This window comes from Cervus elaphus, chromosome 12, assembly GCF_910594005.1.
Source record: "Cervus elaphus chromosome 12, mCerEla1.1, whole genome shotgun sequence".
In the NCBI taxonomy this organism is placed as follows: Eukaryota; Metazoa; Chordata; class Mammalia; order Artiodactyla; family Cervidae; genus Cervus; species Cervus elaphus.
Genome location: NC_057826.1, coordinates 80,925,748 through 80,950,732, shown reverse-complemented (window position 1 = coordinate 80,950,732; position 24,985 = coordinate 80,925,748). Strand labels below are relative to the sequence as shown.

Genomic DNA, 24,985 nt, shown 5'->3' with positions numbered 1-24,985 from the left:
ATATTTTGTGTATGAAGTATTTCAAATACAGATTTAGTGTAGAGAATAACAGCAATACTTAAATACTTATAAAGTTACAGCCCTCCTTAATCAAAATCAGTTTGTTTTTGTCAAGAAATAAAACGTGTAAGATACAATTGAAGCTTCTTGATGTTCCCTTCTCTATTCCATTCCCTGTCTTCTTTTCCAGAAGTAACCATTATCCTGGCTTCATTTAAACTGAGAGCACTTTATTCTTCTAATTTGCAAAGGATTTTTGGCATTCCCAAAGTACTTGATTAGCTAATTGATCAGCCATTCCACAGTTATTTTTTTCGCAAGCATTTGTTTTCATTCTTAGTAGTTTTAGTTGCTCAGTCATGTCTGATTCTTTGCGACCCCGTGCACTTTAGCCTGCCTCGCTCCTCTGTCCATGGAATTTTAAGGCGAGGATACTGGAGTGGGTTGCCATTTCCTTCTCCAGGGGATCTTGCTGATCCAGGGATAGAACCAGGGTTTCCAGCGTTGCAGGCAGACTCTTTACCATCTGAGCCACAAGGGCAGTGTTTATTCTTAATTTGTACTTTTTAAACAAATACATACACCATGCTCCTAGAAAGCAGAAAGGAATTAGCAGTTAACATAGTCTTGGAGAATATGTAGTCATCATCTTTTGTCTTGTACCTTGTTTGGCGCACTATACTAGGCTGAGGTTCATTGTTTGGATCTTGCAAAAATATGTGACCTGTTTCCCACATACTACTTACTGTGCATTAGTACTAAAGTATGAAATTACCATACGAAGTCAGACTAGCTCTTCATCTGGAATGTTAAAATATTTAATATATGCCTATGAAGCCTTGGTTGAAATTTAAGTTCAGATTATTGAACATGATTTCATTTTAGTTCAGTTAGTGGTTGCAGCAAGGAATTACACATATTAAAAACTATCAGAAAAATACAGCTCTAACTAAACTGATTGTATTGTCTTAACAGTTTGGTCTGGAGAAGGGCATGGCAACCCACTCCAGTATTCTAGCCTGGAGAACCCCCATGGACAGAGGAGCCTGGCGGGCTCTAGTCCATGGGGTCGCAGAGAGTCGGACACGACTGAGCGGCTCAGCACACAGCACACAGCAGTTGGGTAGCTAGTCAGTCATTTATCCTGTAATCGTCATGATAAACCGTCTTCATCCTTCATTTCGCACACAGACGCTCGGTATGTGCTGGCCCTAGTACTAAGTGCTAAATAAATTACAACGGAGTAAAATAGACATGGGTCCTGTCCTTGTATTTGCCAGTCCCTGGAAACTGGTGAGAGTACGGAGGTACTGTAAAGCATGAGGTTGTTTGTTTGTTTACTCACAGTAGGTAGGACTTAATTCTTTTAACTCTTGTGTCACTTAACAGCTTTAACTGTGGAGAAAATTGGCATGACCCTGTTAAATGTAAGGTGAGTGTGCCTGGCATTTTCATTTTTAAATAAGGTAGTAGAGTACTTCTAAGACTTGATAACTTTAAGTCACAGCCCACATTTGTTATTTGTTCATTGGTAGTCGGAACATGGTATTTTGTCCTTTTTATTTCGTGTGATCTTTGCAAATATTCAGGGAACATTCCTTAGGAATAAAGTCTTCTCCTAATTATCAGGATGAGGAGGGTTAAGGCACCTCCCTTGGAATGCTTTATAATTAGCTAAAGGGAATGACACACCTTGCATCTGGGCTTCTTGTTGGGCTCTAGGTTCCCCACTTAGTTGCAGCCAGAGAAAGTCGTCCTTTGGTTGATTTATTTATTTTTTTAAATGTACCTGGACTATAAATGAGAATCACAGGATTTCTTGGAAAGGCAGTAAATCCAATGATAATCCTGTCTTTTGGCTTTTATGTTTAAGCTTGACTATATGTTGATGTCATTTGCTATCCTTAAGTCTTCTGTTGTGCTGTAACAGTTCTTGTTTTCAAACAGTGGTTGAAGAAGTGGATTAAAAAGTGTGATGATGACAGTGAAACCTCTAATTGGATTGCAGCCAACACAAAGGTTGGTATCTTCCTTCAGTAAACCCTTGGTTTTGAAACTGAGCAGAATAGGTGTATCAACTTCAAAAGCAGTAAGTTTACCTACTAAAGGACCTTGTTTTCCCTTTTAGTTGATTAGAGTTTGCTTTTTGTTTTCAGAATGCCTATTAATGATTATCCTTAGTTTTACTGTTTGAGTTTGTTTTATTGAATACTCTACTGTAGTATGTGTAATACTCTGCTTTAGTTTTCTTCCATCAGAAAAGTAGTGGTTGCTTAATCAGTTTTCTACCCTGGGGTTTGATAATATCTTTTCATGTAAATTCTTGGCTGCCTTCTAGTATACCAAGGTAGAGTTTATTGTATCTAGCCTTTTTCTTTTTTAAACTAGGCTATATTTCTGCCTCTTAAAATCTCCAGGGTTTAACTTTTAAGGAGTTATTCTTTAGGGGGCAGTATTGAGTCAGAGTAAATGAGTAACTTTATTATGTAACTGAACTGGGCTTAACAAATTTAACGTTTTTAACATGTTAAACTTCCAAAATATGATTTACTAAAAGACTTGATTCCTGAAAAATGGAAGCTTAAGGATAACATGAGTATCCTTGGTTTTGGGGGGTTTATTTTTTGAATTCATTGGTCGTGATACTAGTTTCAAAGTTCAGTATCTTTATGACATAAACCATGTCTTAAACCCTAGAGGAATGTCTTACAAATGCAAATAAACTTGAACACCCTTCTTTTCTGTCCCTAAGTGGTAAGCATTTGAATCCAAACTGTGTACCCAGCCAATTTTTTGTAGGAAATTGTATAAACATCCAATCTTATCTCCTATCTGAATAGGAAGAGTGGTGAATAATAGTGTTATTCATGGGCTGTTTATTTTTATTGTTGTCTTTCACATATGATGATGATGCTTTAAAGAATATTGAGTTGTCTGACCAGAGTTAGTTATAACTTTGCAGTCTTCCATCACTCAGTCATGGGATAATGATAAGAATAAGGAGTGCTTAAATGACGGCCAGCACATGATTCTATACCACTGATACCCTGCTCTACCCCAAAAGATTAAAACATGTGTACATTTCTGTCTCCCAGAAAGCATTGGCAATAAAACAGTCCTGTTGCATAAAACAAATACCCACATCTTTGGGGAATGTAGTTTTGAAATTAGCATTTCTATGTCTCTGAAACCAGCATGATAAACATACCTTATGGCACTTAAGAAAACCTTACTATAATGTCAGAAGATGGTTGCTTTTTTATTTTTTAAAAAATTTCCTGTTACTCAGGCATTCTTCTTCAAAAATTGAAGATTTCTCCACCAGAAATGTTCATTAAAGTCCTAGATCCTTAAATATGCTGTCAGATTAGTATTTAGAGCAGTTGTATTTTCCCTAAGTAGTTTGATTATAAACTACACTCTTCTGCATCTGGAAAATCCCTACATACTCTAAATCCCCAAGATATTTAAAATCGGGAGTATGGGTTTGAATATGCTTGACTTTGTTTAGAGGGTAGATTATTAAGTAAGAATGGCAATTTGTAATAATAGATTTATCTAGTTGGAGGTTTTGAGATAAAACTGAGGGTTTTTCTGAAATGGAGACATGCAGAAGCTTATTTTGTTACCAGATTTGCAGGTTGTTGTTATATTAAGAAATCCATACTATTTAGTTAATTATAGCCAAGATATACAGAATGAAACATATTTTAAAATCTCATGGTATTGACCTCTTTTGAATTACTATAGTTTATGGACAGTAAAGTCTGTTCACTTTAGCTGGATTATACAAATATTATGTTGGGTGATACTTTCTTTCCTTACGGGCGTAATAGACATCAACACAAAAACATACAGCAAAAATCCAAGCTTTACATCTTATTCATAGTTTTATTAAAAATAATGAGTAAGTTTTGTTCTCTGAATTTTTCAAGAGGAAAAAAATTAGATGTGCCCACAGGGTAATGACTTTGGCTCATTAGCAACCAAGAAAACGATACAGACTTGGGCAGGGGGATGTAATCTCTGCAGTACGGTTATAAAGGAACCACAATGAAAAGATGTTAACCAGGGTATTTGGCAGAAGAAAGTTGGGAAATTCAGTAGCCACAAAAAGAATTATCAGTCTTGCTTGCCTGACTCTTAAGGCCAAATTGCTTGGGTTTGAATCCTAACTCTACCATTTCCTACTTGTATAACCTTGGATTAGTTTCTTTAAAATTTTCTCTTAGTTTATTCATCTGATGAATGGAAATGGGAGTAAGACCACTATAAGGATTATGAGTTAATACGTGTAGAACACTGAGAACAGTGCATGGGATACAGGAAGTATTCAATAATTATTTCCAGATGGCACTAGAACAATATGTTTACAGGAACAAAATGTTTAGCCTCTCATAAAACTATTATTACTATGTGTATGGTTAAAAGTACTTAAAATGTTTTTGTCCCCCAACCCCACTAAAAAACAAATCCTTAAATTGTCATGCATCTTAAAAAACCTGTAATAATAACTCATTTTCAATAGTACTTAAGTGTTTGACACTGTTCTAAGTGCTTTACATGTATCAATCACAATAAATCACAGTATTAATTTGAAAATAAACCAAATCTAGAACTGGCTTCTCCTCAGTGTAGCATTGACACCAACTTTATAGTTTCTCTTCATAGGAATGTCCCAAATGCCATGTCACAATTGAGAAGGATGGCGGTTGTAATCACATGGTCTGTCGTAACCAGAACTGTAAAGCAGAGTTTTGCTGGGTGTGTCTTGGCCCTTGGGAACCACATGGATCTGCCTGGTAGGTTGGGGAAATGAAGGGAAGAACATGTTCACATAACTGTGTGATGTATCTGCCTTATATTATGAATAAGGTTTCTGCCTCATGAAAATCACCCTCTAACTTGGGACTAGATAAATGAATACAGGGTGTGATCAGTGCTAGAAGTGTATGCAAGATATCCAAAGAGAGAGTTTAATTAGGTTTATTTCACAGAGCAGGTAATAGCTGAGTTGACTTTAAGGAAGACTAAGAGCTCCATTTGTTCAAAAAGTGGCAGGAAAAACATTCAGGTCAAAAGGAGCAGCATGAGCAAAGGTAGAAGAATGTGATAGTACATGACTTACTCAGAAAAGAGTTGTGTTGTCTAATATGTCTCTCTAGACAATAATTAAAAACTAAGAGACTTGGCAGAACCCAATCCACAGTTGTGTTTTAGTTATCCTGCATGCCATTAGACAAAAAAATTGGTCCCAAACTTTAAGAAATGGAAAATTACCCAGTGAAATCCAGAGTTTTAGCATTCATTGAAACATAAGAACAGGCCTGCATTTCTTTTAGACAAAAATCACCTGGAATTGGTTGGTTGCTTTTTAGATGGAGCCTTTACTGCAGTTTAATGTTTTCCCTAAGACCAAAGCTTATTGGCATTTTCGTGTCTTATGATGGCACATTTGGTAGTGATACATACCTTTGTTCCCTGCATGTTTCTTATCATGCATGTGGGGGAAATGCAAGTTAGATTGAGGATGTCTTGTTGCATTTTTCTCAAAACAAGAAAAATGAGAGCTAGCGCATCTCCTGGTAAATGGGAAAATATTTCTGGGAGTTATAATGTGCAGATTGCCCTTTTCACTAGTTTATGTTATTTGCATTTGTCTCCTGTTGGTGTTTGAGTTTGTGGCCCCTCATAAATTGTGGGGAATAGGAAAAGAGAAAGTAGACTGGGACCTGAAGTAGTGGACAATTACCAGAAGTATTTTAACTAATAGTAACAACATTAGATCTGTAGTTTAGATGAGAGTGCTCTGTATTAGGTGCTTTCCATACCTTATCTGGACATTGTGGCTGCTTTGTAGAGAGTTGGGGGGAGGATTGCAAGCTCAAGACAAGATGAGGAGAGTCTGAACTTAAGACAATGGCAAGCCTTCCCTTTTAGTTACTTTGGAGTGTTCATTCATTTCATTAATTAGAGGAATAGTAAGAGGGATTGTCTGAAATTGATTCTAAACTAGGTAAAAACTAATTGGTTAGGTGAAAAAAAGAAAGTGATTTTACTGCTGTCAGAGCCAAGGAAAGATATTTGGAGTTTAGGAATGCAAGTTGAAGGATTAGCATGTTCCCGGAAACTAAATTAATTTGAGTGTATATAAACAAGTTTAGTGAAGAGGAGAGGGGATGGGGGAGAAGTATTAAAGAGACTTTTGTGTGTATATAAGGAAATCTCTGAGCACAACTCAAATTGTAAATGAACTGGGTTGAAAAATGAAAGGGGTACAAAACAAATGGCGACTGCAGAAGCATGAAGAGTGGCCCGGACCCGGGGTGTCAGAAATGTTGCCTGCGTCTTGCCTTTTCCCATGGCTAACATTGCGAACGAATCCTTGCTGTGCTTTCTTGTTTAAATCGGAAAATATCTCAGAATCTTCAAAGTAACATTCCAAATAGCACTATCAGTCATCTCAGTTGGAAATAGAGATGAGCCCTCCTTGCTTTCTTGACCTTAAAATTCTTAATGTTGGCAGAGTAAAGCCCAGAGTGAGTTGAGGCTTAAAAATATCTAACAAATATCAAAAGGAAAGTTTTTGAGGATATATCAGTTAGGAAGAAAATGTGTTAATTGTTGACCAGTAGATAGCGAGGAGAGGCATCTTCAGGCTTATTTGTGAGTAGAATAATTATTGGTAAGAGAGGATTACTAATCAAGGTGGGGGACAATTAATGTCTCTTGACTCAGGTGAATTGTGTTCTGGGTTACTTTAAAAACTTCGAGATGCAATCAGTGAGGTAATAGATTTGTGTCTTCCTAGTGGAATGCTTTAAGGTTTGCTGAAAGGCTTTGTCCACATCTTTTTTATTCACGTAAACTATATACTGCTTTTCTGTTCAGTTGTACTGATGATTTTCTTGAATTAATATAAAAATTTTATATACATTTTGGGGTTATATCAAAAGAGGGATGTTGAATATATAAACCATTTTAATATTAAAGGATTTGACAAGCTGGAGTAATAAATTCAGTTTAACAAGATTTATATTAAATTCAAAATTCTTCTAAAAAGGTCATCGTTAAAAAGATTCTGAAGATATGAATCCACTAGTTAAGAGCATGGGTCTCAATTGGCAGAGGGGCATCAGATTAATTTCCACCTCTGAAACTCTTCTTTTGTGATCTTAAATATGTTGCTTATCTTCTCAAAATTGGATTCTTCATCTGCTCAGTGAGGATAATGATAGATATTTCATAAGGTAATTGAGGGGATTAAATGTGATAGTACAGTTAAAGTCTTTAGTAAGTGGATAGAATATAGTATATGTCAGTTGTACTCATAATGTAGGCTCCCATAAAATAAAACGGGTAATCAGAAGAAGGAGAAGTGCCCGTCTTACACATCTCCACTCTGAGCGGACTTCTCTGGGCAGATTTCCCCTTGCTCCTCATTCTGTATATTGAGTTTTCGGGGCGTCTCATAAACTGTTAGGAGCATATAAAGCATGTAGCACAGCACTTGTTACACAACAGTCTGTCAGCAGTTGATTCTCTTTGGTGTATACAGGTGAGGGTAACAAGGTGAGTAATCCTGGAAAGATTGAAAATATTTGACTAAATAACAGACAGTGTAGGAGATGAGATAGTCTCTTTCTTCAAAAAGTGAATTAGAAGTTCAAGCTACGGTTGGTAAATGGAAGAATAACAATGTTTTCCAGTGATTATCAGTAAACTTATTGGAGTGGACTACCTCAGGGGGTGGGAAACTGCTTATTACTAATAGAGAAGAGACACACTCTTTTGGAAAGGATTCAAACACCTAGGGGCTTTTTTTTTTTCCCCTCCTCATTTTATCTTTGTAAAGGAGAATATTGGCTCTACATAATCGCTATATCCAGGCTAAAATTCTGTGATTTGTTCCCTTTTCATTGATTTATGGCTTTATGGAATCCTCTTTACTTACTTCAGGTACAACTGTAACCGCTATAATGAGGATGATGCAAAGGCAGCAAGAGACGCACAGGAGGTAAGTACATTTATTTTCAGGTAACGGGTGAAGAGGAATGTGCATTATATGATTAGGGAATAATTTAGCAAAAGAGTTCAATTCTGAAAGATTTGTTAAAGGATACTCCAATAAATACTGTATATCTGTGTACATGTAGAAAGGGAATCTTATGCAAAATACATATTAGGAGTATTCCTATTTATAGATGTGTTTGCATTTAAAAAAAAAAATCAATCTAGTCATATAGCATACTCCAGGTTTCAGTAGTCTTCAGTAGTAAGATTTTCCCTTCCCAGCAAAGAGTCTAAAGAACAGTATTTGTTAAATGGCACTGCTGCTACTTATGTGCAGCCTCACTTCTTTTTAATTAATTAATTAATGACTTCATTGTTCATCAAGAAGTTCTAAAAAAAAAAAAAAAAAGAAGTTCTAATGATTTTAGGTAACTTGGAATGAACTGTCAGGAGGTAGGGATTTCCCTCTTACTGAATAAGGAAATAACCCACTTTTATAGAAGAGGTGTGGATTAGATTCAGTAACACTTTGAATTCCTTTCAGCCTGGCAATTCTGCCTTAATAGTAGAATTCTGGAATTTAGTCATACCTTACATTCATACATTCTGTATTGAAATTCCCCATTTCTCCTCCCAGAATCTTTTAAAATGACTTGTCTTGCCAAGATGCAAGTCAGAACACGACCTGTTTGTTATTATTTCACTTTTCAAAGGCTCCTTTAAAATTTCTTTAAATTACTGTAAATACAAAAGAATATATTTACAGAACCTAGGCTATCATATTACAGATGTCTACAGTACTTGTGATCCTTTTAAAGGGGGAAAAAAACCACAGATAACAATGTTGGTTTACATTATATTCATTATAATATTACTATATTAACTGTGTTTAAAGTAAAACCAGCTGGACTATTTTAAGCAGCTATACAACCAAATGAAGAAACCCACAACCAAAAAAAAAAAAAGAAACCCACAACCAGTGAAACTCAAGTAAAAACTAATTAGATAAGTTATTTGTTGAAATTAAATTACTGTTGATAGCTAAGACCCAGAATTTTTTTATTTAGTGCTGCTATACTACTATAAGTACCACATGCTAATTTGTTCTCCCATCAGTTTTCTATATATCAACCATTGCCTTTTCACCACCCCTACAGTGCATCAAAATTTGATTTGATTTGATCAGAATTTATTATTAATGTATTTCCTGTCACTTATTCCCAACTCTGGTGCAGTTAAAGTAATACAGCTTAATACCAATTTTAGTCATTTTACAAATGTAAGACCTAAAAGCATTGATTCTGATAAGTTTATTCAGGTGGTCCAGAGTGTGTTTTCTTCAGGTTATTATCAGATTTTTAATATTTAAAAATTTCCATGGTCTGTTTAAATGAGATCATTTGGCACCCCTACTCCAGTTCCCTCTAGTACCCTTAGGCTATAATTTGAGAAACATTGTCCCATGTAACCTTTGTATAAAGAACTCTACCATGAGAATGATGCCTTTCCTACCCTCCGTTTTGAATTGATTCCTCTCTTCCATTTTTATTCAGCCCAGTTTGTCATTGCATATCCTTCTGTTTCAGGTTTGTTTGTTTTTAAATCTTAGCTTTTTCCTCCCTTCTGGCTTTCTGCTTTTGTCCTAAAGTTTTCTTCTAATTTTGATAATATTTTTTTCAATCCATAAAGAAATGCTGTTTTTCTCTTATGTATAGCATTATGTTTTTCCTAATTACCAGGGGGGGCTTTTAGTTTTTGTGTGCTAAGTTGCTTCAGTCATGTCCAACTCTTTGCCCAATCCATGGATTGTAGCTTGCCAGGCTCCTCTGTTCATGGAGTTCTCCAAACAAGAATACTGGAGTGGGTTGCCAATTCCTTCTCCATGGGATCTTCCTGACCCATAGATCGAACTTGGGTCTCTTACGTCTCCTGTATTGGCAGGCAGGTTCTTTAGTACTAGCTTGATCTAGCCAGAATTTGCTGACAATGGAAAGTATATGGGTTATCCTTGACCTGGTAAGTGTTTGGGTGCTGGTAGAATTCCTTTCTGAGATCTGCAGGGAGGGTGGATTATTGGACATAGCTTCTCAGCCCTTTTAATGTGTAGATTGTAGACATTAGATTGCATTATTTTTCTAGGTCATGTATATATTGGCCTAAACTAGGATCTTGTGACCCTGCGAGTGCGCAGGGAAAGGGGTTTATATGAGTTGACTCTATTTGTTTATTTAGTAGGAGCCATACCTCCCAGAATGGAGCACACACCTAGCTTATTCCTTCCTCACTTCCTCTACTTCCATACTCTGGCCTAGTGTTTTCTGGCAGTTGTAGTTCTTTTTTTTTAAACAGTGGTTCATAGCAGCTTTATTTGTTATAGTCCCAAACTGGAAACACCTACAATTTTGCTTAATTGGTGAATGATTAAACAAACCATGGTAATCCATACTGTGAAATATTATTCAGTGATAACAATAAATGAACTGTTGATCCACATAGCGATTTAGATGTCATGGGCACCATGCTGAGTGAAAAAGCCAGTGTCAACAGATAGCATTCTGTGATCTCTGTCACATGATTCTATTTATGTTATATTGTTGTTGCTAAGTTGTGTCCGACTCTTTGTGACCCCATGGACTGCAGTGCGCAAGGCTTCCCTGTCCTTCGCTATTCCATTCCCTGTGTTTGCTCAGACTCATGTCTGTTGAGTCAGTGGTACTGTGCAACCATCTCACCCTCTTTTGCCCGCTTCTCAGCAGTTGTAGTTCGTTTGTTTGTTTTCCATTTTTAGGCAGTTGTAGTTCTTAAAAAAGTGCTAGAAGGTTGGCACACAGTACAGAAAGAACATAGATGGTACTTTTTTCTTTTCTTTTTTCTTTTCTGTGACCACACTGTGTGGCTTGCGGCATGTTAGTTTTCCAACTGGGGATTGAACCTGGGTCCCTGGCTGTCAGAGCACCGGATTGCCAGGGAATTCCCTAAATTTTCTTATCTACTAACCCGGAGTCAATACACCCCTGTGAGTGGTCAGCTTAGCAGACCATACAGTCTGTTAGAGTTACTCAGTCCCGTCCTTCTCCTGCAATGCTTGCTGACTCAGCCATAGACTTAAGGGAGTGGACATGGCATGTTTCAGGTTAACTTTGAAAACAAAAACAGGCAGCAGCTGGATTGCCTGCCCGTTTTCTAAGCAATCAGGTTATTGTTTTGTGTGTTTTTCCAAAGCGCTTTCGGGACATTGCATTTCTCAGTCCAGATTCTGGCATTTGATTTAAAAATGGGTATTATTTGCAGTGGTAGTATGGGTGTTGTTTTTTTTTTCCATATTGAATTTTTAAATTATTTTAATGATGCAAGCTGTTTGAGAATTCTTAGTCATATTAAGACCTATAACATACATTTTAATGCATGATTTAGGTTTTCCATTTCATCTTGGGTATTTGACAGGCTTGAAAATACTAGTGCTTTGTATGGAGGTAAAATGCCAAGTAGATAAATCTTTACATATTCTATTTTTAGAAATAATTGGCATAATTTTATTATATACAATCATATCTAATAGCAATACTATTATTTTTGTCTAATAATGAATAGATGTAATTGTCATAGTATTTTTAGATATGATTGGCATAATTTTCCACTGTGTAAGCATTGATTTAATACCTACCTGACTGCTAAAATAATATGACTTGTGTAGGTTTTTTTAGGTGTTTCCATGTTGTAAGATACTGGATCATGTGGTTGGCTAGTTGTGTGGTTCAGAGTTAGTGTTTCTGAGCAAGAGACCAAGTATAGGGCCTTGTAGTATCTGTACTGTTTGTAGGCCTTAGGCATGAGGAAAGGAAGAGGAGATGATGGTTAAAGAAAAGAAACACATGTGTGTGGTAAGAACCCTTCTATAGTAGTTACATTTAACAATCATTTTTTAGATATTAAGTACTATAGTTACAACAAGATTGCTTTTTTTTAATCTTGTTATGTCTAGTGCTTAACATGAAGAAAATGATATTTTTGGCTGCTTGTGGAATCTTGCTCAAACTCACGTCCATTGAGTTGGTGATGCCATCCAACCATTTCATCCTCTGTCGTCCCCTTCTCCTCCTGCCTTCAATCTTTCCCAGCATCAGGGTCTTTTCCAGTGAGTCACTTCTTTGCATCAGGTGGCCAAAGTATTGGAGTTTCAGTGAAGCCTGGCATGCTGCAGTCCATGGGGTCGGAAAGAGTCGTACATGACTGAGCGACTGAACTAAACTGTGGAATCTTAGTTCCCCGACCAGGGATCAAACCCATTCTCCCCTGCAGTGGGAGCTCAAAGTCTTAACCACTGGACAACTGGACAAGTCCCAAGATTACTTTTTTAAAAGTGTATCTCCTTAACATTTGCAGTATAATAAGAGAGACCCATGTGAATTATTTTTGCAGTATGATAAACAATATAAAACAAATTTAGACCTGGTATCATATTTTTAAATACTTCATCATATTTTAATACTTCATTTTAATACTTCATGTACTTTAAAGACTTTTCATAAAACTGTAGTAATGTTTATGTTTGTATATTTATTATGTTATTTTATAATTATGCTATATATTTATTATATATTTTTGAAGCAGTATTTTGTTAATATGTGTTCCAGTGTTCCAGTGTCCCCATTTTATCTCATAAACTTTTTTATAATTGGTTCAAATGAGGATTCATATAGGTCCACAAGTTGGATGTGATGTTACAATCTGTAGGTCCTTTCATGTTTTGGGGCTTTTTTTTCTTCTTCCTTCTTCTTTATTTGCCATTTATTTGTTGAGGAAACTTAAGTCATTTTTGTGCTGTAGCATTTTTATATTCTGGATTTCCCAGGTGTAACTCCCTGGTTTTATTTAATAGGTTCTTCTATTCCTAAACTTGCTGAAACTGGTGGTTAATTCTAGGTACTTGAATTCAGACGATTTGGTGAGGGATGTGGAAAGAACACAGAACACTTAACTGGTGTTAAATGTACTGTGTAGTTTCTGTTGCATTATATTAGGTGTTATATGATATCTGGTTGCCTCTCTTTTGTTTTTTACTTTAAAATATTGATGTACCTTATTGCACACTGCAGAACAGAGCTATCCAGTAGAATATTCATAATGATGGAAATGTTCTTATTACCACTGTCTGATTTGGTAGACATGGACTGCAGCAGTAAGAAACTGAATTTTTAATTTTAATAGCCATATGTGACTGCTGGCTGCTATATTGGAAAGTACAGCTATAGGACTTTCAAAAAATATTAAGTAACAGAGGTAGCAATAGATGTCTCTTTGTTCTTGATTTTAGCCTAAATTCCTATTCCATTTCATCAGTAAATATGATATCAGGTTTTGTGTGCCTATAATAAATTTGTTATAACTATGTGACCTTAATTTTTCTTAATGGGACAGAGATCTAGGGCAGCCCTGCAGAGGTACCTGTTCTACTGTAATCGCTATATGAACCACATGCAGAGTCTCCGCTTTGAGCACAAACTATATGCTCAGGTGAAGCAGAAAATGGAAGAGATGCAGCAGCACAACATGTCCTGGATTGAGGTGCAGTTCCTGAAGAAAGCAGTCGATGTCCTCTGCCAGTGTCGTGCCACACTCATGTACACTTATGTCTTCGCTTTCTACCTCAAAAAGAATAACCAGTCCATTATCTTTGAGGTAGGAATGGTTACTGAGTGGGTAAAAAAAACCACCTGTGTGTCATAGGACTACTTATCTTTTATAGATAAGAGTTTTAAAGATTACTCATTGCCCCCGAATGTGGATCAAAAGTTTAGTGTTTATTAGGAAGGTACAAAAAAATTCAGATATCTTGCTGTAAACTACATTCAAATTGGTGTGGTTTAGCCAGCTAGTGATTAAGTGTGCAGGCTCTGGAATTAGTCCTGAATTTGAATCTTGATTTCATCACTTTTTAGCTCTGTTGACTTGAAGCAAATTACTTAACCTCCTCTATATCTCTGTTTTAGAATGGGGATTATACTTTTCTAGAAATGTTAAGATGTTTAAGTGAGACAATCCATGTATAATGCTTATGTAACACCAGGCACATCGTAAGTTCTTTCAAAAGTCTATTCAGGTAAAACGAATAACACAGTATTAGAAGTAAATATGGTGCTTGTCTTTTGTGGAGAAGTAGTGACTAAAAGGGGGCTTTCAGCAGTAAAGTTTTTTCAAGTAGAGATGCTCATTTAAAATTAATGCATGCAGTATTGATGTGGATAGATGGCTAGACAGTAACAATGACTAGCAGATGGGAATTTAGATGGGTAAATGTACAGAACTAGCTATACTAGTAACAGATAACAAAATTTTAATCTTCCATACAGTGTTTTCTGATTAGGTATCTAGCTAGATAGAAATAATAATGCGTTTCTGTTTGTTCCTTAGGCTTTAGCATAATAGTTTTCAGAGCTAGAAGATTTTCAAGAATGTTTTCTTAAAGTTCTTTCAAATTGTACTTGGTATTCTTCCAGAGGTAATGGATAAATCTTTGGTTCTTTTTATAGTTAAAAAGCTCTTCTGAGAGAAAAAAAGAGAAAACAAATTGTTAGAGGTGGAAGTAATGAAGGACTTCAGAGGTGCAGTTGACCACCTGTGAAAACTGGTGTTGAGTACAGTCTTATCAAGGAAGCAGCTAAGATGGCTTGTCTCTTAGGTTTCTTTTGAAGGCAGAATTTACTGTATGTTCTTCTTCCTCTTGCAGAATAACCAAGCAGATCTAGAGAATGCCACAGAGGTGCTCTCGGGTTACCTCGAACGAGATATTTCCCAAGACTCTCTGCAGGATATAAAGCAGAAAGTACAAGATAAGTACAGGTAAGTTTATTTTTAGTTGTTGAGCAGAGATGTCTGCCACTGGTGGTCTGGTATGCCGTAGTGGTGAAGTTAGATGATGGTGAGACTTGGGTTTAGCATATTCAGTGACTGACCTGCTGCCATGTTTCTCACAGATTGCTTCCGTCCTTTGGGCATAGGGAGGAATTTGTCCCACTGGCTGATCCTGCTTCTTCCATGTGGCTTTATCTATGTAGTTATTGCCCTGACAGGAAGAAGGAGCCCAAAAAGGGCAAGTGACTATTAGGATGAGGGGTGAGAATAAGATGTTGGCCCTGGCCTAGGGATCCTGTGGATCGTGGCTCTTGGCAAGTGAGCTACCCAGACTTTTAAAAGATTTTTTTCTAAGATTGGATTTTCCAAGGAGAGATTTACTTTGTCCTAGGGATAGATGATACTTTAAGAGATGTCACCTCTTAAGCAAAAGATGCAAAATGTTTGCTTTCTCACATAGAGCTCTTTCTCCAAAAGTTATTTTCTGGCAAACGTTGTTTTCTCTTTAATAGTAGTAGAAACCTCTGGGAGTTTGCAAGACTTGAAAATTTAGTCCTGAGTAATATTTTCACTTCCCTTAGCCAATTATAGCAACCACTAGTACTTTTAAGATTTTACAGTTGTGAATAAATACCCCCTGAAATTACTTCTTCCTAAAACTGTTTACTTACCTGTAGAATGATAAGATTGAATCAGATAATTTCTAAGCCCTTTTTATTGCTCTGGAATTAATTTCCCCAAACTAGAAACTCCGAAAAATACCTTTTGAAAATTAGAAATTGTCATGTCTTTACATCTAGACCTAAAAATATGCCTTTTAAAAACAGGTGCTTGGTTCTATGTCTGGATAAACTATAGGGAGCCCTACAAAACAAGTAAATGCCTCTTGTAAAAAAAAAAATTATTGGAGGCTGACAACAGGTGTTCTTTTTTTTTTTTTTCTCTTTGATTACAGATACTGTGAGAGTCGACGAAGGGTTTTGTTACAGCATGTGCATGAAGGCTATGAAAAAGATCTGTGGGAGTACATTGAGGACTGAGAATGGCCCTGCATAAAATGAACTCTGAAAACTTTACCATCTAGAGTGCTCATGCAATTAAAACAAACAAAACAAACACAAACAAGGAGGCACTAAGCCTGTTCTGACACTGCTGGTCTGTAGAACCAGAATTCTGTTTTGTTAACGGAAAGTTTAAGTAAATTATATTGTAATAAAAAAAAAGGTAGATAAACCATTGTACAACAGTATTCTAGGCCGCCAACAAAAGTGTGACAGACACACTAAAAGCCCTCCAACTTTAACTTGTAACGTAGCTTCATTCTCAAAGCTGACTCCTTTTTTTCATTTTCTTTTTCCTGAGTGTAGTACAGTTAAAATTTAAAACAGCTCCTTGACACTGCTTTTCATGTCCAAACCAGCCATTTTGTTGTACTTTGGTAAAGGACCTCTCCCGTTTCTCCCCTACACATACAGATACACCCACACACACAGACTGTCTCTCTCTCATACCCCAAGGTCATGAGTGAATAATGATTAGTTCCTTGTAAAGAAAATTCTTGGGGCGGGGAAGAGGGTAGGCAGAAAGAGGAATTAAACAAAAAAACAAAAAAAACTTTGTATATGACTTTTAAAACAAGAGGACAACACAGTATTTTTCAAAATTGTATATAGTGCATATGCATGGACAAAGCAAGCGTGGCACGTGTTTGCATAATGTTTAATTACAAAAAATATTTATTCTTTAAAAATCTTCAAGATTATGTCTATTTGCTGTGCATTTTCTTTCAGTTTGCTTTATCTTTCCAGGGTTGAGGGTTGGGATAAAAGGTGTGTTGGTTTAGCACCTCTGGAAGACCTAACTCGAGTTCTTTGATTTCCCTTTCCTGAAATTACTTTGCCCTCTCTGGTTTTGATGTATTTGTTGCTGGCCCTGGGTCTCATGCCCGGAATTGCCAGCCCCTGGTCGAGCACAGAGGGGTCAAGCTCTGACTAAATGCCGTGGCCTGGTAAGGGCTGCAGCAGGGAGCTTTGTTGCTGCCACTGAAGAGTGACCCAGTCTCCAACCTCATCCCTCTCCGCAGCCTCGTACATCTATGGAAGCCTTTGTGTGCCCGTGTCAGACACACAGCTGAAGGCTTCCTCGGCTTCCTGTCACATCCAGAGGAAACATTTCAAAAATTTGTCCCTTTAATTGCTGCTTTGAGCCTTTTAAGATTTTTAGTTATGGCTCTTCTCTCACCCCTTCTTTATGTTAGGGTGTCAAATAGGACATTTTTGCTTTAAATATAAATATAAATAAATAGCCATTCACTTAGATTCAGATTGTGAATTAAAAATGGCAGATACTGAAATTGCTTGTGTGTGTTGCTGTGGGTTCAGTTTGAAGGCAAACATCCTAGAACTTGATATTCCCATCTAGTGCATTTAAATAGAAATCACTGTTTGCTTATTTTCTATTTGTCAACAGATAGGAGAATTAATAAGGCGTTTTAGCTGTGATGTCCATTTTTATGAAATTTCTACTAAGAGCTATGTTAAAAGTAAAGGATGGTGGTGGTTTTATTAACTATGTATCTGTTTAGGCCATTCTGGCTGTGGTATTTTTCATCCCTAAATCTGTCAGTTTTATACAGGAGTACAGAGTGAACTAGGCAACTATATGAGGTCTTAATACTAAATACCACTTCTGGCTGAAGGACCTCTTTGTCTTCCTCTAAATGTCTTGCGCCTAGGGAGTGTTTACCTTTTGTGAGGCAGCTTTGTCTGCTCTTGCACCATACATCTTACTACTCCATTGGGAAGTAGGTTCACTTTCCTCTGGCCTTTTGCCTAAGTTAGGCTTTGCTAAATCAACCCTACTTTTCCTTTTAGAAAAGGTTGTTACATGAGATGTCCTTGCAACTGTTCTTTTCCCATCAGAAATCAGTGAATGTTTGCTGAGTATATTATGCTGCTTCCTTAAACCACTTGTCGCTCTAGGATCAACTTTACCTATACCTTTTATCCTCCCCTCCCTTGCCACCTCAGGTGCAAATCTGAACTCAGTGTCTGCTTCTTCCTTATTCTCTTTCTCCTTCCCTTTCCCTGTCAACCATTTGATTTTATTTTAAATGACTGCATCAATCTTAAAAGGCATTTATCAAAACTAAGGATTTTTTTTTTAAGAAAGCTTGAATAAGTTCCTTTCCCTGGTAACTTTGAAAAGCAGCCAGAGTTGCTATCTAGATATATGTGGTCCCCTTAAAATGTTTTGTGTATATGTGGTGTTTTAAGAAATATCTTACATGGTTAACTACAGTATCTAGATTTGAGTGTCATAAATCCTTTTTACACGCTCCCCTTACAAGAGGTATCCAAAAACAGTGTGTGCACTTCATAATAACAGCCCCCACCCATGGAAGAACAGTGCTTTTTAGAGCTGTTTTCTAGTTGCAGTGTTGGCATATTTACCTGAGGGTATTGCAGTTGTGGGTGCATTCCCTAATATGTATGGATCAAGATGAATTGGCCTTTTCCAGTTCAAGCTTTTAACAACTATCTCCATATTTGACAGAACTCCCATCAGTTAGTCACTTTCATTGTCAATGACTTCAGTGATCTCAGCTGGGGTAGGTCTTAAGCCATATGATATGACGGCTTCCCTGTTTCACCTACCTAAGTCTTTCTGTCAGAGGGCTCTATTCATGGTCAGCACCAGGGTCTCCCTTGTCTTCTTGAGGTCTTCTGAAAATTGCATGCATCATTTGAACAATTCATTGAGCAGTAGATGGACTTAAATAATTTACAATAAAATTGTTGATCCAAAGCGCAGGACTACAAACCACAGTGGTAAAATTGAGTGGCATATATCATCAGACTCTAAATTCTGTGTAATCCGCTGCAACCCAGATTGTATGTGTTTTATGTGTGTTTAAATAAATACATTAAATACACATGTGTATACATACACACAAATATAGCAGATCCAAGACTGACTGACTTGATTTGAAGTGGTTGAATCTGCAGTGTAAAATGCAGATCAGCCATGATTAGGAACTGAAATTTAGCGTAAGAGAGAAAAGGACTTGATGTACAAAAATCCCGGTATAGAGCACTTGGGGGGTGGGGGGGGGCGGGTTGGTGAGACAATCAGATCGGTAAATTGATTCAATGCTCGTAACCCTGTAATTTTGTGCATAGAGCACACTGTGCTTTGGAAATAACTGTTACTAGATTTTCATTGTAACTGGACTGTTCAGGTTGCCCACAGGGAAAGAACATTCCTAATTCTAATAAAATAAACTTTTATTTTGTTATTTCATTAGTTACTTATGTTTATTTTTATATTAAGAAAAAGACCTTGGTGGCCTAAGAGTCACCTATATTATGTGCCTTATTCACTGTTCCTACTTAACATAAAATGTCAAGATTTGGTTTAGTTTCTTTGCAGGGAACTGTGAATGAGACTCTCCCCAACAATAAACTTGGTTAATGAAGCCTTCAGAGCATTTACTGGAAGCTTTCCAAGTTCTGTGTCTTGAACATTGAACTTAGATTGCTATTCATTTTATAACAGTGATGCTAGATGCTCAGTAGATCTTTGTCAATTTATAGAGATAAAATATTTAAAAGTCATTCTCAGACTTGAAACTCCTTCACAGTACTTCCACTTGCACTTTTAGAAGCTGATATCTCCTGCCAGAATGAGGGGAGAGTTGTCTTAAAGAAGGTCCCAAAGTTGAGATCTTTGTCATTAATATTCAAGGCCAGATTTTAGGACAGTTTAATTTGGTCTTATTTGGATTTACAATTACCAGAGTTCATTTATCACTTATATCTTCAGAACACTTTAACTTGTATCATTGTCTAAAAGAAAGGTAATATTACTCAACAAGATTAAGCAACTTGTCCAAGATTTCACGATGTCTCCTATCTCAAACTTAAGCTTTATTCTTTCTGAGCAGCATCATGCTACCTCTTTGTGTCATATTTTGTTAATCTGGTTTCAGAATGAGGTAGCATTTGATCCTGAGAGGTGGTTCTTATCTAATCTGTAGTGTACTTTTGAACCTATCAAAGACTATAAATACCTGTTACTGTTCCTGTTAGAGGAAGGCTATATGCTACATCTGATCTTTAATTTGCTCTTGCAGGATTTGCAACTAATATGGCTCTCTGTTTTGCCTCATCATAAAAATCAGCCATGGATAGAAGAATAACCCTTCCCATCTTGGTGACTGGGACTGGCATCATGAGAAGACTATTAAACATGGTAGTTGAGAGTAGAGAGTTCAGCATCATTTGATTTGATCAACAGTGGCCAAGTAATTTGCAGTTGTAGGTCTAATTATTTGTTAAATGAATTTCCAGTGTGAAAATTTTTGCATTGTCCATTGGAACTTGTAGGAGAATTTGTTTTATAACTGAAAATGCACAGAAAAGCGTATTTCCATCTGTTTCTCAGCATTTCTCCTGTGGAACCTGTGAAACTTTTCAGAAAATAAGTTGTAAGAATTAGGGGGAGACCTTGGCTCATTTAGAAACAGGAAAAAGCGTGAATCCTCATATTTTTTCAGGGTTCTTTGGGGATAAAGTTGGTGTGTTTCTGGTTCATTTTAAGGAATTTGTTTCTCCACTTAATTACCCAAGATGAAATAGCTAACTCGGAAATGTTCAACCAGAAATAATCAAATAATGCCTACTGCAGGAGCAGAGACCAGTAGCTTTTACAGTAGTGAAAATAATATATGAGATTCTTTTGAAAAACAATTTTTAGACTATGATTAAACTATATATAATGTTTGTTTAGGGCCATTTTCAGAGTGGAAGCCAATTAGAATATAAATTAGTCACATATTGATAACATAGCAGCTCTAACAATGCCAAAAGCACAGCTTTATTACCACAGTAATCCATGGGTCTCAAGTGATAGCAATACAAGAGTCAAACTCAGATGTCTACAAGAACCAAGTAAATACTTTAATAGTCTGCCCTGGGCTAAGAGGGCTCTGAGAGGAGCCTCTCAATTTTGAAATGTTATTAAAATATTCTTAAATATGGGTCAGAGAAGAGCTGCACATGGGCCTATCATTTTCCAACTTGTGTTGCAACTAGAAGTCATTGTTCATTTTACACATTGAAATCACAGATAACTTCAAAAGGACAAGCCAAAAAAAACAACTATGCTTGAGTTTCACCCCAGAGAAGTCATGATTTAATTGCTCTGGGTTGTGTCCTGAGCAGTGTTAATTTTTAAAGCCACACCCAACCCTGATGCTTGTGCAGTGCTGTCTAAGACCCATAGGCAAGGCTGAGTTCATTGATGTAGATACTTAACATAGTTGCCAAGACGAGCATAGCTGAGCACTGTATAGTCAGATGGGACAATAGGGCTTGTGGCAAATTCACAGGCTCAGGAAAGGGCCATGCTGTATGCTCTAGCTGAGTGGGTTTTGTGGAATGCTGCCTCCTAAGTGTCCAGTGCGAAGTGCCCAATTTGTTATTTTTTTTTGTTACTGGTGTTTTGATAAGTGGTACACCTTGGAGAAAATAAATTCACAAAACCAAAAGTACTGTAGAACTGACAACCTGAATAGAATATTCACATCAACTGGCAATACGTTTTCTTAGTAAGAGAAAGAACCCTGTCTGGAAGTAGAGTGAGCAAAGGATGTTGGTTAAGCTATCCGTTTCAAGTCAATGCACAATTTCATTTAATCAGTTAAATTCAGAGCACTTGAAAGTCACAAGCTTCTTCTTGGCCATTCCTTTTTCATTCTTTGGATCAAATTGTATGTTTTAAGACAGTGTATTTTCTCTTATTTTTATTCCGAGTGTGGTTGGTGCAGTAGAAAGAATATCTGTGTTTCTCAGCCACAGTTTTCCCTTTGTAAGATGGGGTACTGGTGGCTCAGACAGTAAAGAATCTGCCTGTAAGGTAGGAGACCTGAGTTTGATCCCTGGGTTGGGAAGATCTCTTGAAGAAGGTAATGTCAACCCACTCTACTATTCTTACCTGGAGAATCCCATGGACAGAGGCTACAGTCCATGGCTACAGTCCATGGGGTTGCAGAGTCAGACATGAGCAGCTAACACTTTTGCTTTCAATAGGAGCTATAATTTGAGCACTTCTTGCCAGATGCCTTACTTAAATTATTTGTATCTTCTGGGCAGCCCTAAAACAAAGTAGGGATTGCTGTCCTATTTTATGAGAAGAAAGGTGTCAAGACTAGTAATTCAGACTTTAACAGCATTTATGGTGGTGTCATACTTGTCGGATTCCATGTGTTCATTCTCTCATAATATATATATATTTTTCCTCATAATATTTTTTATAGGAATGTTGTGAGGATCAAAGAAAATCAGCAGAAAAACAAAGCCTGTTACAACTAATGAGCATACTAGTACTAATTTAGGGAAAAAATAAGGATGCAAAGTTGTCTCATAGACTCCCAGAGCAGGATGAGATTGGATCCAGGAACTGGAAAGCCATTTTGGACTCCTAAAACTGGCATTGTCTGTATAATCTACATCATTCTAAAGGCTTCTGCTTTTCCTCTCCACTACCACCATAGCTCTAGGTGTTACATGTTAACTGTCCCAGACACATGTATAGAAAACCCAACAGACCCTTGGGACATTATGGTTGGTACAAATGTGACTTTGGGGGGCTTACCCCTGTGGATGAAGAAGCAGATCTTAGAGATAATGTTTTGCTGGCTGTACATCACAAGTGTCCTCAACAACACCAAAATGCCCTGAAAGTTTTCTTTTTAAATAAATGTAAAGAGTTTGTATATGATAGATACTCATGTCTAACTTATTTCGTGTTTACTAAATGCTTCATGTCCGTGTTTTTGAAACTCAAAATCATATGAGATAGTTACCATCTCCATTTTATAAGGAAGACGATAGAAGCTCAAAGGAGGTGGGTTGCCTCTCTCAGACCATCTGTAAGTGGCCGAATGAAGATTGAAACCTAAGGTCCTTCAGTCAGCACCCGCAGTGTTGGGAACTGTTTTACCATGGTGAAATAAAGCAGTCTGTCTGAAGCACTTTATCCTGATTCCACGTAGAGATTCCATGGGTTGCTCAAAGTCACCTAGCCAGTTAATGGCAGGTCTGCAGGCACATTTTGACTACTAAATTCATTTCATCACTCTAGCTGCTTCTCAAACAACTTTGCCAAAAGTAATTGCTAAACTTATACAGACTAGTTAAGGGACTTCAACCTCAGATTACTCAATGACCAATTCTTTTTGACTTTTCTCTATTCAAAACATGTCTTTTTGTTGTTAACCTCAGATACTCTTAAGAAGGACCCAAAGTATGCCTTTTTCTCTCATTTCAGAGCCACCCTGATGTTTTAATGAGAGTTTAAAAGCAAGCCTCTTATTTCCCAACGCTCTCCAGAAAGCACATCTCTTACTTATTTTGAGCTGATGATCTGGCTTCTTATGCACAAAGTAACATTTCCTGATTTGATGTCTTATTTAGCACCAGTATATCCCTCTTCAGGATTCCACCTATGTAAAAGTTTGGTATTTAATTTTCAAGCTGCCTGCTTTTGGCAATGGAATATTCAAGTTTCTTTCAGAGTGGGAATTTGGAAGGTGATTATAGAGAATTCTCTATGGTAGATAGTTAATTGTCTGGAAAGCTGTCTAGGCTGAAAACTTGCTTCTATAGATTTTAGATTTCTTTCTGATGGTTAAAATTGGTTTCTGTATGCTTAACACCAAAGCAGTGCCCGAGAAACTACTTCAGTGCATGTCCAATAACAGTGTCTTAGAATTGTGAATCAGAATCTGATTCTCGAATCAGTTGGCCAAATGGGGTTCCTAAGGAATGAGGAAGAAAACACACAGTCTCAAGTTTTCTGAGGGACCCTATCCAAAAACATCACTACTTCCTGAATTTCCCAACTTCCTCTTGTAGGGAGACTCCTATGTGTACTCCCGCCTATGTAGGTCACATCCTTTTCTCAGGGAGTGCCACATAAAATGATTACCAGAATTTAGGAACACCTCTTGTGGATCTACTTGGCAGTAAACATTCTAATAGAATGCTTTAAAATTGTAAGTTCTTGCACCTGCTCTCGAGTCATTTATAATCTAACCAACTGGTCTTCCTGATATGAACAGAGTTGTTTGCTTGTTAATAAATTCCTACTGTATGATCCTGACTTGTGGTTCGTTTCTCCATAACTAGGGCAAATACTAAGTGTTTTCTAACAAAGGAGGAAGCATCATCTGCATGTCCACCTGCTTTGAATAGGAAATAAATTTGTATCCCCAAATCATGTGATTGATTTAGAGTATTGTAAAGGTCATGACAGCAAATATCAGAGAGTGGGTTTAATGAAGAGTAATAGTATTCTACATGCCTCTGAATGATTTTTATTCCATTGTTTTAACTACCTTGCAATAGGGTAAGTTATGTGTTACAGCACCTATTCATGTTAAAATCACATTACTACACATCAGTGCCTTAAAATAGTCAAATGGTTGTTCACTAACCAATGGCAATAAATTGTTGGTTCCACAAAGTTGCTTCACAGATTACAAATGCTACTTCTTAGGTGCACTAAATTGTGTGCCCTTTACGATAAATGCTATAATCAAGGGCCTAGCCCTGAACAGATTAGAGCCCAAAGATTGCACTGAGGAGAAAAATTGGATAGGTCAGTAAAGGGTTGGGAACAGATGGTCTTGGAGTAGGTATCCGCAACCCATCTTTAGTTTAAGTTGATCTGTAGAAATAAATTTATTATAAAATGTTCACTGTTAAGTGTTCACATTAATGTTTCAAGAGTTGTATACATCTGCGAGATAACCCTCCTCAAAGAAGATATAGAATGTTACCATTACCCCAGAAAGTTCTCTTGTGCATCTTTAAAATTATCCCTGCTCCACTCTACTTCAGTGATCATTTGCTGATTTTCTAACTATAGATTTATTTTGCCACTTTTGGACTTTATGTAAGTGAATCATATACTCTTGCATCTGGCTTCTTTCGCTTAAAATGCTTTAAAGACTTCTCCATATTGTATGTATTGTTAAATTATTCTTTATTGCTGGGTAGAATTTCATTCTAAAATGTACCACAGTTTGTTTATCCATTCTGCTTTTAGGCTGTTT

The 24,985-nt window shown here is 36.9% G+C and overlaps 1 protein-coding gene across 2 annotated transcripts in view; it reads left to right on the top strand.

The window, feature by feature from the left end:
• Nucleotides 1-19,167, top strand: part of ARIH1 (ariadne RBR E3 ubiquitin protein ligase 1) — a 98,299-nt gene extending 79,132 nt beyond the window's left edge. For both annotated transcript variants that reach the window (XM_043919680.1, XM_043919681.1), the window contains 7 exons: nucleotides 1,390-1,432; nucleotides 1,948-2,019; nucleotides 4,672-4,802; nucleotides 7,960-8,017; nucleotides 13,432-13,692; nucleotides 14,741-14,853; nucleotides 15,821-19,167. In XM_043919680.1, the coding sequence (XP_043775615.1) occupies nucleotides 1,390-1,432; nucleotides 1,948-2,019; nucleotides 4,672-4,802; nucleotides 7,960-8,017; nucleotides 13,432-13,692; nucleotides 14,741-14,853; nucleotides 15,821-15,905 (763 nt within the window). In that variant the 3' untranslated portion in view covers nucleotides 15,906-19,167. The remainder of the gene's footprint in view (nucleotides 1-1,389; nucleotides 1,433-1,947; nucleotides 2,020-4,671; nucleotides 4,803-7,959; nucleotides 8,018-13,431; nucleotides 13,693-14,740; nucleotides 14,854-15,820) is intronic.
• Nucleotides 19,168-24,985: the final 5,818 nt, after the last annotated feature.